The sequence below is a fragment of the Nicotiana sylvestris genome, chromosome 6 (genome assembly GCF_000393655.2).
Source record: "Nicotiana sylvestris chromosome 6, ASM39365v2, whole genome shotgun sequence".
Taxonomy (NCBI): domain Eukaryota; kingdom Viridiplantae; phylum Streptophyta; class Magnoliopsida; order Solanales; family Solanaceae; genus Nicotiana; species Nicotiana sylvestris.
The window spans coordinates 204807647-204819974 of NC_091062.1; the positions used below are offsets into that span (position 1 = coordinate 204807647).

Below are 12328 nucleotides of genomic sequence, written 5' to 3' on the forward strand. Positions count from 1 at the left end.
CGGAGATGCAACATCTTATTCTCTTCAGCAGTTGCTGATTCTAGCTGCAGAATAGCCGATGTCGGGCTATCCTCAGGACCGATGATTGGTAGATTGTTTGCGGAGGCCATCTGTGCCTTTGGATCTTGTGAAGGAGGGGAGGCTAGACTACCACCAAAACTTGGCTAGTTTGCACACCCAACAACCTTGTTAGTTTTGAGACGCTTAACAGATAGGAAATCGCACGTTTGGATGCAATGCACCTAAACAATTAAACGTTTCGACCATGTCTTTGAACGGTTGCATGTTTCATCCCGGCCTTAGTTAACCCCTTTAGTATGTACCCCTTTTTTTATTTCTGTCTCTCTTAATCACTCTTTTTTTCGCTCTTTTATTTTTTTGGCACTCTTTTCTTACTTTTTTACTCTTTTATTTTATGTCGCTCTTTTTTCACTTTTTCTTTCTTTTTCACTCAATTTTTCCTTCTTTTTTTCAGTTTATTTTTCATTCAGTTAATTTTATGACTATGATCGAATCCGATGAGAACTACCTAAGTATCGTGACGCCGCATGAATCAGATCTTGTGTAGTTCGGGAAGATCGAAAATTGAGTAAATAAACTAACTTTTTTTGGTTGGAATTTTTGAAAGAAATGCTTTAAAAGAAGAAAAGAAATATTTTTATTTTGATTTTTGTTTTGTTTTTGAAAAAAAGACTTCTAAAAATCATTTGCTTTTGATTTGGACTTTGGGAATTTTATAATTAAAAAATAAAATATTATTTGTTTGAATTTTCATTTGTTTTCTCTTTTTCTATTGAAGCAACAAAATATTTTTGGATTTTGGATGTTGCCTCTTAATTTTCGAAAGAGGGAACTTTTAAGAAAATATTTTGGATTTCTTAATTTTTATTTATTTATGGAAGCACTTCTAAAGAAAAGCAAAAATATTTTTGGACTTCAATTTAAATTTTTTTATTGACATTTACGAAAGTAATACTTTTAAAGAAAGAAAAGAATATTTCCCCCTTTTTTGGTTTTTTTTAATTTTTGAAAAAATACTTCAAAATAAAGGAAACCCGTATTTCGGATATTTATTCTTTTTGATTTTTTTTATTTCTTTTTCCATCTGAAAGACTTCAGAAAGAAGGAAACTATTTTTGAGTTTAAAAACCTTTTTTTTAATTTTCTAAGAAAAGATTTCTAAAGAAGGGACTAAAAGAAAATATTTTTGGATTTTTCTTTTTTGAAAATTGGGGTCGGAATCGATGAGGTTTGCCTACATATCTCATATTCGGTAAGAATCAAACCCGCATAGATCGGTCAGTTTTGAAGGAACAGGGAAAACATTGCACTTGAAATTTTGGCTCATTTTGAAATGACTTTTCTTTTTTCAGAATTTCAGCAAAGTTTCCAAATTTTCTAAATACCTACCTCTCACTTTTTTTTTGATTTCCTTTTTTTTATTATTATTATTTTTATTTTCTTTCCCTATTTTAGAAGCCGGTCAACATGCAAGCCGAAACAAACAGATGCATAAGTAGCACGTAAGATGCATCAGGATGGTCTTTATTTTGGGTACACCTGTCCTAGACGGACAAAACCCCTGTGTTGAGTCCCCAAGGTCAAATGCACGTGATGTAAATAATCATTCCTACTAGGAATCCGGCATGACGTTGCGTTATTCTAGGTTTAAAACATGAGGTTTGTGTTCTAGACTTTGGTTACCCGAGCGGACAATTGGGGCCGAAGAGGGGGCAACGTACCGGGAGCACTAAAGTCTACCCGGCCTTGTTGCTGGCCCAACCTTAATCTATTTGGTATAATTTCTACAGAAAAAGCGGTCCACGCGGACGTGTGCACCATTTTCAGAAGACTCAGAGGGGTGGCGTAAGAAAACCTTTAAATACAGTTCAAGTAATATCAAAGCGGTAATTGACAATTAGCACATTAAGTCCACAAAATACAGTAATATCAACAATAAAGACAAATAAAAATCGCATTAACAAGCTCGAATTCTTGAACCCTGAACCAGAAGTTCTGGGTTCTTATCCCCAGCAGAGTCGCCAGAGCTGTCACACCTCCTTTTTACTGCCCGAGAGGGGATAAGGTAGTTTTTTCAATTTAAGTGATATTATTCGAAATGGGATTATTTATTTAATTTTTAGAGTTGCTGCTTGGAATAATTTATTTGGTGTCCAAAGTCACCAGTTTATTTTAAATCCCAAATCGAGGAAGTTTTTATTTTATTTTAAAAGTTTGCGAACCAGAAATTCTAGATAAGGAATTTTGTTAACCCGGGAGAAGGTGTTAGGCATTCCCGGGTTCCGTGGTTCTAGCACGATCGCTTAGTGATTACTACTTGGCTTAAATTGTCTAATTACTTATTTAGGACCTATGTGCATTTATCTTTTTACCGCTTTTAGTCACTTGAATTAACCGTAATTAAAGAATCGAGTTACGCGTACGTATACTCATTTCCTTTGGCGCGTCAAAAATTATGTCACGCGAACGTGTCCACAATTTATAATGCTTTGTTAATTATTAAGAAAGTTTGGTTGAATTTGCGCGAACGCATCCTTCGAGTCTCTTTTTAGAATTAATTTCGCAATTATGTTACACGAACGTATACATAATCACAATAATAGTCTAAGTCGATCCTAAAGCAAACTACGAGTGTTTAAGATCGTTTAATACTAAGTTAATATTAAAGTGAGGGCCATAGCTTATAGATTCTTATTTGTATGGCACACCTCGATTTATTTAGAAAAATTGTAATTATGTCATGCAAACGTGTACATGATCACGATGCTAGATTATGGGTGCACCTAATGCATTATATGATTTTTATATGGAAGAATGATTAAAACTGGTTGTGAAGTATGAGATATCTTAAATGAATATGAAAATTCAAATGGCGGTCCAAAAATCTGGGCACAAGACCCTCGAAACCACTCTTTATTATTGACATTGTGTTGATTAAGAATAAAATAAAGAATCTACTAATTAGTTTGCTCCACGAGTTTGTACCAGAATTTACCAAATCCAATGAACAGAATGGGCTTCCAGCGAGGCCCCAAAATATGGAGGTCTTCCAAGATTCTAAAATAGTCTTAGAAATTATTGGGATGTCTCGCCACCAATCAATACGGCAGAAGGTCATTAAGATCTAAACAGTTAGTTTCAAGCTATAACCACTATTCACAATTACTTTTTTTGTCATTACTTAATATTACATCATGTTTTTAACATTATAATCAGTTCCTTCCAGACATATTCATGTTCATTACAAATCATCACAGTCAGAATTTAGGTAGATGAATAAAAACTCAAAACAAACTAACCAAATTTCATTTATAAATTCAAGTAAATACGGATAGGTAGATATGTACATACCTAAATGATAAAACGGGAGAAAAATGACCAAATAAAAGTCTCGAACCCGAAGAACGAAGCTCAGCCACAGCGAACCAGCAGAGACAATGGTTTCTTCATACACAGACAACTTCTTTTTCTTAAATCCACAAGGTTTGAAACAAAAGCTAGAAATTAATAATAACTTTGCATCCTTTTTTGGGGGTTTATTTTCTGTTTTTGGTTTTTTATTCTTCAGCAGAAGAGCAACAACTATTCTCTTAGGGGTTAGGTCTCTCTCATCGTCCGTTTGTTCTACTCTATCTGTGTGTGTGTTCTTATTTGCACTTTGTTTTCCGTTTATATCTCCAAATCCCTTTGTTTTTGTCATTCTTGTGCCTATGGAGAAGATGAGAGCTCTTGTTTAATTAATTTTTTTTCTTTGGCTCTATATGGCTGCTAGTTAGAGATGGAAAATCAAAAGGGGGCATTGGGTTGTGGATATCTGTTTGGAGAAGATATCATTCGAATGGATTAGGGATGGGGCACCGTTGTTCATTTAGGAAAGGACGAGGGGGGTCTGATGTGTGTTTTTTCTCTTAGCTCTAATGTGTTTTTATATGTAGGGGGTAGGGTTTTAGTAAAGGGTAATGGGTATTTGGGTAGTGGTATTGAAATTGGGTTGGGGTTTAAAATTAATTTGGGCCTTTAGGAATTGGCCTAATTTTAAAAGAAACAAGACCAAAAATATGTTCTTCCTATTTTCCTTTTTTTTAATCAATTAAAATCCTAAATCAATCTATTATTGTAGAAATTAAAAAAATTTATTTATTTTTAACATTAAAACAACTAATTAACTTAAAACCAAAGAAAACATGCTAATTTTAAAGACTAAAATCTAAATATGTAAAAAAATGACCATTTTTATGATTTTTTGCTTAATAAAATTAATTCCTACATGCAAATTGAACCTAAGATTGCATGAAATTAAAACATGACAATTTTTTATGATTTTAAAAAATATTAAAAATGCATGAAATGCAACTAAATAAAGAAAAACTTGTAAAATCCCTTAAAAATTATTTTTGGTTTATTTTTAGGAGTTATTTTCATGTAGGGCAAAAATTAGGTGCTCACAGCTGCCCCTCTTTGCTCGGAAACAAGAAGAATTTTCGAGCAAAGATAAAGTGAGCAATTACGAGCAATTTTTGCCCGTTTGAAACTCCATTTGGAAGCATTTTGGAAATGTTTGACTGAACCTTACTTCGGAGGTTGCTTACATATCCTTGGCTATAAAGGAATCAGGTCGGTGTAGTTCTGGAAGTTTTGATAGCTGAGATTACCGGAAAACTGTGATTTCACTGTTGTTGCTGCTGTTTCTGCTTGTTGAGCTCCTTATTACACCAAAATGAAAGATGAAAAGCTAAACTAGCTAAGCCTATCAACTACGAGTTACAAGATTCCTATCTATAAACTTTCTAAAGCTCGATCTTGAGTCTTGGATGGTTCTTCCTACAAACTCTGATGTGAATCTTGATACTTGTTAGCTGCAGATACTGGTTCCTTCTTCTTCAGCTTTTCGGATCAAGGCGGGACATGCAAAGCTTGTGACTTCAATCATATCTTGAGTAGTCCACATCTTTCTCCACTTCTGCACTTTGAGTTCCCTTTTTTTTCTTTTTTTCTTTTTCTTTATTCTGGATTGAAACTCATTCTTTTGGTCATCTTGAACCCTGCGCCTCGAGGTAAAACCTGCTCTGACATCAAAACAAATAAACGAACGAAATTTTTCTGCCCCAGTTTTCACTAGGAAAATTTCATGAGTTATTGTAACAAAATTCTAAACTACTTCTTTATTGAAAGCAAAAAAAAAAAGCAGGATTGTGTATCCTTGAGAAAAAAGGATTGGGGAGTCGAGCCCTATATCTATACTAAAAGTCAACTAGGCGACTAGAGAGTGGAGACCCTATGTCTAAAAATAAACTCAACTAGGGAGTGGAGACCCTAAGTTGGAAAGGCGAGTAGGGAGTGGAGACCTTATGTCTAAAATAATCTCAACTAGGGAATGGAGACCCTATGTTGGTAAAAGGCGACTAGGGAGTGGAGACCCTATGTCAAAAATAATCTCAACTAGGGAGTGGAGACCCTATGTTGACAAAAGGCGACTAGAGAGTGGAGACCCTATATCTAAAATAATCTCAACTAGGGAGTGGAGACCCTATGTTGGCAAAAGGCGACTAGGGAGTGGAGACCATATGTCTAAAAATAAATTCAACTAGGGAGTGGAGACCCTATGTTGGCAAAAGGCGACTAGGGAGTGGAGACCCTATGTCTAAAATAAACTCAACTAGGGAGTGGAGACCCTATGTTGGCAAAAGGCGACTAGAGAGTGGAGACCCTATGTCTAAAATAATCTCAACTAGGGAGTGGAGACTCTATGTTGGCAAAAGGCGACTAGGGAGTGGAGACCCTATGTCTAAAATCTCAACTAGGGAGTGGAGACCCTATGTTGTCAAAAGGCGACTAGGGAGCGGAGACTCTTTGTCTAAAATCTCAAATAGGGAGTGGAGACCTATGTTGGCAAAAGGGCGACTAGGGAGCGGAGATCCTATGTCTAAAATAATCTCAACTAGGGAGTGGACACCCTATGTTGGCAAAAGGCGACTAGGGAGTGGAGACCCTATGTCTAAAATGATCTTAACTAGGGAGTGGATACCCTATGTCGAAAAAGCGACTAGAGAGTGGAGACCCTATGTTTAAAATAAAATCAACTAGGGAGTGGAGACCCTATGTTTGAAAATCAAAAATAGAGATTGGGGATCCTAGGCTACTATTTTTTTGAGTTTTCTTCTTATCTCTTTTCTTTATTTTTTTGTTTCTTCCTTTATTTCATGGAATGAGTAAATGCGGGAAAGAATTTAGAGGGGACTTCCCTTTTGGATTGATTATTGCTACAAAGCTGTTTTTAGCCCTTGCGTAATTTCTCTTCGGTTGCACCTGCTTCTTGCAAGGTTGCTTTGTATTGCACTTATTTCATGTTTTTAAACAAAGAACAATTGTTAGTTTGAAACAGTGGTTGGTTTTGTGGCCTTGATTGTTTTGATCACTTGATCTCGGCCCTTTAAACTGCAACTGGTTGCTTCCTGAATACCGATTGCCTTTCTGACTCTGGAAAAACTCTTGCTTTTCCAGATTTTGTCATGATGATTGGTTGGTGGAACTCAACCTTTTCGACTTTATCTTGCCCTCACAGGCCTTTCCCTTCTGATTTCTCTTTTTTTCTTCTTCTTTTTTTGTATTCTTTTTTTTTCATCATTCATTTTTTTTGTTCTTTTCTTTTCTTCGGAGCATTGGGGAACTTTCGGCTCCTCAAACTTTGCTGCAACGGCTAGTCGCGTGGGACTTAACCTTTTCCAACTTTATTTCGCCTTCGCAGGCCTTTCTTTTCTGGCTTCTTTCTCCCAACTTCAAATTCAGAGCATTTGGGGTACCTTGGCTTCTTCTTTTTTCAACTCTTTGCTGAGACGTTTAACCACGTGGGACTCAACCTTTTCAACTTCATTTGCCTTTATAGGCGCTCCATTTGATTTTCTCTTTCCAAGAGTTTTGATTTCGAAGCATCGGCCGTCATGGATAGTCGGGGTCGACTTGATGCCCGTGATGAGGCTGGGTGCCTTTCTGCACATTAGCTCGTGCCAAATGAGAACCCTGTAAATCAGTCTTGCCATCCTTTCTTTGTCTTAGTTTCGGAACAGTGTTAGACCGAAAGGAATTCAAAGAAAACAAACAATGGAATGGAGAATGAGTTTAAAATAAGAAGTGTCCCTTTCGGGGAAAAGAAAGAAGGACTTATCTAGAGTACATGCGGACTTCAGTGAACATGACATGCCTTTTGGACTGGATGTCTTATCTGTGTAAATCGTTCGACTTTCATAAATTCATCACAATTTTTGCCTCAAAATCGAGAAACCTTGCCAGGACTCTGTTGGTGCCGATGGCTATGAGGATCCTCTTTTTGATCAAGGGCGCCCTTTGCGGGTTTTCACGAGCTGACCTCTCTCATTTCTCTTCTCACCTTATAGTGCTTTTTACGAGTTTTCACTAACAAGACTCTCTCGTTTTTCATTTCTCTGCCTACAATCGCCTCATGGTGCCCGTGTGGATTTTTACCAATAAAACTCTCTCATTTTATTTCTCTCATTTTTATTGCATCGGATCCAAGTAGCCGTATTCTCTAATCCTTGAACATTCTCACCGATTGATCGAAAGGACTTGAAAGGATTTGGGTAAAAATGATTTGGATCGAATTACAACTTTGGAACCATTCAGGCGGGATCGCCGCCACACCATTATAACATCTGCCCTAGTTTCACTTTTGGGGGAATTTGGATTTTTGTTTTGGTGTGATTTGGATTATTTTGTTTTGTTTTCTCTTTCTTTTTCCTTTCTTTTTTTCTCTTTTTCATTTTTTCATTTTCTTTGTCTTTTCTTCCTCTCTTTTTTTGTATATATTTGTTTTCTCTTTTTTCATTTCTTTTCAAAAAAAAATTCAATAACACTTTTAAGTTCCAAAGAGGGTAATCAAACAAGAGTAACCGGCTCAAATGGTTTACAAAAGGGTTAATAGTGTTTGGGTAGCGAGAATAAAAGCCTTCGTCATCCCAACCGGAGAATATTAATACTATATGGAGGATCAAACAGAGCACCTTTTGACTGCATTTGCATTGATAGTTGTTTCAAGAACATTTCCTTTGATGTGTCTCAAGTACAACGCATTCTTTTGGCAGTACTTTTGTTGTAATGTATGGGCCTTTCTAATCTGGAACCAATTTTCCTTCAGATATTCCAACTCTTTGTTTTATTTCCTTAAACTTTATCTTCATTGCGATCTAATACTTGATTCATTATTTCGAGCTCTGACAACTTTCAGGATTTGGGCATGAAGTCCGCAAGCATATCATGTTATTGAAATATGCATTTAACAGAACTAAAAAGAGAAAAAGAAAGAAAAATTACAAGATTAAGAAAAGAGACATTCTTGGACAATGAAATATTAATTTCATTTCATTTTTTATTTTTTATTTTTTTTGATCTTTTTTTTTTCTGTTTTTTGAAGATAGAAGGGTTTACATCAGAAAGTAAGACAATAAAGTAAAACATCCGGATCACACCCTGAGATAATCCGAACGCAAAAAGGATAGCAAGACTGGCTACTAAGACCCCCGTCTAATGGAGAACTTTCATGCTTGGCGACCATTTTTGGCTTTTCTTCTGTCTCGGCAATGGTTGCAACGACTTTCAGTGCCGGATCAAATTCCTCAGCTTCACAAATCATTCTGGCCATTGGCCCAATGTTGTGGGCAGGCAACAGATTTTTCATCACATCAGGAGCTTCTTCATCCCGAAAAACAATTCTTTCAGCTTCAATCAAATCTTCAACAGCCCTTTTGAGGGTCCAACAGTCCTCTGTACTATGTCCTACTGTTCCAGAGTGGTATTCACATCTAGTGTCAGCTCGGTGCAAGGAGGGACTCGGGGTTTGGCCTGTTCGGGCCACTGGCTGCAATAGATCTAGCCTGATTAGCTTTTGGAACAAGCTTGAATACGATTCACCAATAGGGGTGAACTGATTCTTTCTGAAAGGCTCTCTTGGGCTAGGATTGTATTGGAGATAATTTGGTTGAGGATTATATGGAGCTTGGTAAGGATGGGCATTTCTGGGAGGTAGAGCTCGATTTTGTGTATAAGGTTGTGGCTGCGTGTAAGATTGCGCGCTCATCACCGCATAGGGAGGCAGTGCCACGGCATACGCAGCATCTTGAAAAGGATAATAATGTTGAAGGACCTCAGGAAGCATATATATGATGGGCTGGATGACCTACGGGTCCCCCTCGAGCTCGAAACCACCATGGCTCCTTCTTCTCTCCCATTTCCATTTATCAAATCCTATGAACCATTTTCAACATCAGGTGATGTGGCTTTAAAAGAAACATGACTCAAGATTCGACCCGTTTTTAGCCCATTTTTTTCCATCTCCCCAATTTTAATAGCCTCAGCAAACGGCTTTCCTATAGCAGCCATCATGTTCTGGAAGTAGTCTGCCTCTTGGGCCTATAGAAAGACCGTGACCATTTCAATTTCATCCATTGGATGCTTTACCATGGCAGCTTGGTCACGCCATTTGACAGCATATTCGCGGAAGCTTTCCGTGATTTTCTTTTTCAAATTGGACAAAGAGTTTCTGTCGGAAGCGATGTCCACATTATACCGGAACTGGCGAACAAAATCTTGTGCCATATTGTCCCACACGTGCCAATGGGTAATTTTTTGATCCGTATACCACTGAGAAGCGATTCCGGTGAGGCTTTTCCCAAAATAGGCCATTAGCAGCTCCTCTTTTCCACCAGCACGCCTCAATTGGTTACAGTATCGTTTCAGATGAGCAACCGGGTCTCCATGCCCGTTGTACTTTTCAAATTTTGGCATCTTGAAGCCAGCTGGCAAGTGGATATGGGGAAACATACAGAGGTCGGAGTATGAGACACTCTTTTGACCACTCAGACCTTCCATGTTTTTCAGGCTTTGTTCCAGGCTCTTCATCTTCCGAGCCACTTCCTCTTGCTCGGGATTTTTAACAATCTTTTCTTGCTCCCCCGAGAGATAATATTGTGGAGGTTGAATGAAAGTGTACGGGGTCACATATGTTATTTCTGATTGAAGCTGTGGACGCTGAAAGGTGAACATTGGAGGCACAACATACGGCTGTGGTAAAGTTAGTTGTATTCTGGTGTCGACTGGTGCTGTAGAGAACAATATTGGAGGTGCCCAAGAAACTGGCGCTTGGGGGCGAACCACAGAAGGCATGCCAGTATCATTGAACGGCATTGGAGGGTGCCCGCATGGGATGAGCGGGTTGGGCACAAGGGCATTGGTAACCTCACTTGACCTGGGGATCAACTCAGGGAACCCGGGGATTGCACTTGGCAGTTCCCTACCATTAGATCAGGCATCCCACATTTCCATTATGCGGAGACGCAACATCTTATTCTCTTCAGCAGCTGCTGATTCTAGCTGCAGAATCGTCGATGTTGGGCTATCCTCAGGACCGATGATTGGTAGATTGCTTACGGAGGCCATCTGTGCCTTTGGATCTTGTGAAGGAGGGGAGGCTAGACTACCAACAAAGCTAACTACTAAAACCTGGCTAGTTTGCACACCCAACAACCTTGTTAGTTTTGAGACGCTTAACAGATAGGAAATCGCACGTTTGGATGCAATGCACCTAAACAGTTAAACGTTTCTACCATGTCTTTGAACGGTTGCATGTTTCATCCCGGCCTTAGTTAACCCTTTCAGTATGTACCCTTCTTTTTATTTCTGCCTCTTAATCACTCTTTTTTTTCTTTTTTTTCGCTTTTTTAATTTTTTTGGCACTCTCTTTTCGTACTTTTTTACTCTTTTATTTTATGTCGCTCTTTTTTTCACTTTTTCTTTATTTTTAACTCAATTTTTCCTTCTTTTTTTTAGTTTATTTTTCACTCAATTAATTTTATGGCTATGATTGAATCCGATGAGGATTACCTACGTATCATGACGCCGCATGAATCAGATCTTGCGTAATTCGGGAAGATCGAAAATGGAGTAAATAAACTAACTTTTTTTTGGTTGGAATTTTTGAAAGAAATGCTTTAAAAGAAGAAAGAATTTTTTTTTTGATTTTTCGATTTTGATTTTTGTTTTGTTTTTGAAAGAAAGACTTCTAAAAATTCATTTGCTTTTGATTTGAACTATGGGAATTTTAAAAGTAAAAAAGAAAATATTTTTTGTTTGAATTTTCATTTATTTTTCTCTTTTTCTAAAGAAGAAACAAAATATTTTTGGATTTTGGATGTTGCCTCTTAATTTTCGAAAGAGGAAACTTTTAAGAAAATGTTTTGGATTTCTGAGTTTTTATTTATTTACAAAAGCACTTCTAAAGAAAAGCAAAAATATTTTTGGACTTGGCAGAGTGTGAATATTTCACGCTCCCAAAGGAAAGTGGGAAGCAAGAAAAAACGATTTTCAGATTATTTTTTATTCCTTTTTACCATTTTTTCTTGCCTTTTTTTTTCTTTTCCTTTTTCTTATTCTTTTTTCTTTTACTTTTTTTTCGTTTCTTCTCTAATTCCGGCGGATATTCATTCATCGGCGACTTTGTCTAACTATTTTTCTTTTATTTTTTTTCCACACACAATTAAACTCTCAAAAAGATCTATTCATAAGCAAAACAAAATACACTCAGATTTGGGGGGGGGGGAATTCATCATCGGAAAACCTTCCCACACCGGAAAAAAAAATGATGTATTGAAATTTTAACTGGAAAAAGTTTTCTCATCTTATATTCGTTTTTATTTCTTTGCTCTTTCTCCCATACATAAATTACACTTTCAAAAAATTATATATATAAAAAACAAAACACACTTAGATCGGGGTAAAATTTTGTTGCCGAAAAAAAAATTCACCGAAAAAAATTGTGTTTGTGAAATTTCGATGACCACCATTTTATACTACCGGTGACCAAAACAAAAAGAAAGAGAATGAAATAACCAAAAAAATGAGAATAATAAGAAATAAGAAATAAGAGAAAAAGGATAAGAAAAAGAATAAAGAATAAAAAAAGTACTAAAAATACATGTGGGGACGCGTGTAACTCACCACTTGCCAAGAGTTTGGTTGTCGGTGTTAAGGGTGCAAATAATTTCATTTAAAATAAGTTTAGGGGGTAATAGGATTCCCACAAAGAAAAAGTGTGTAGTTGAAAATCCGGGTCTAAGTCAAGGGGGTACTTATGCATTTTCCCTTCAATAAAATTGCCGCTAAAACTCATCTTTAACAACAATTATAATGGCGGCAATATTCCCGATGGAAACATCATAATTTGTCTTTTTATCATCAATTTTTATAATCGGTATATCCTGTTAAATTGGCACTAAAAGTCACCAACTTTAATGACAATAGT

At 36.8% G+C, this 12328-nt stretch overlaps 1 protein-coding gene across 1 annotated transcript; it reads right to left on the reverse strand.

Moving 5' to 3' along the window:
* Positions 1-9276: 9276 nt before the first annotated feature.
* LOC138871955 (uncharacterized) lies at positions 9277-10215 on the reverse strand. Its single transcript, XM_070149883.1, has 2 exons — positions 9490-10215; positions 9277-9441 (listed from the first exon to the last, which is right to left on the reverse strand). The coding sequence occupies exons 1-2, from the start codon at positions 10213-10215 to the stop codon at positions 9277-9279; spliced, it is 891 nt and encodes a 296-aa protein (XP_070005984.1).
* Between the last annotated feature and the right edge of the window lie 2113 nt (positions 10216-12328).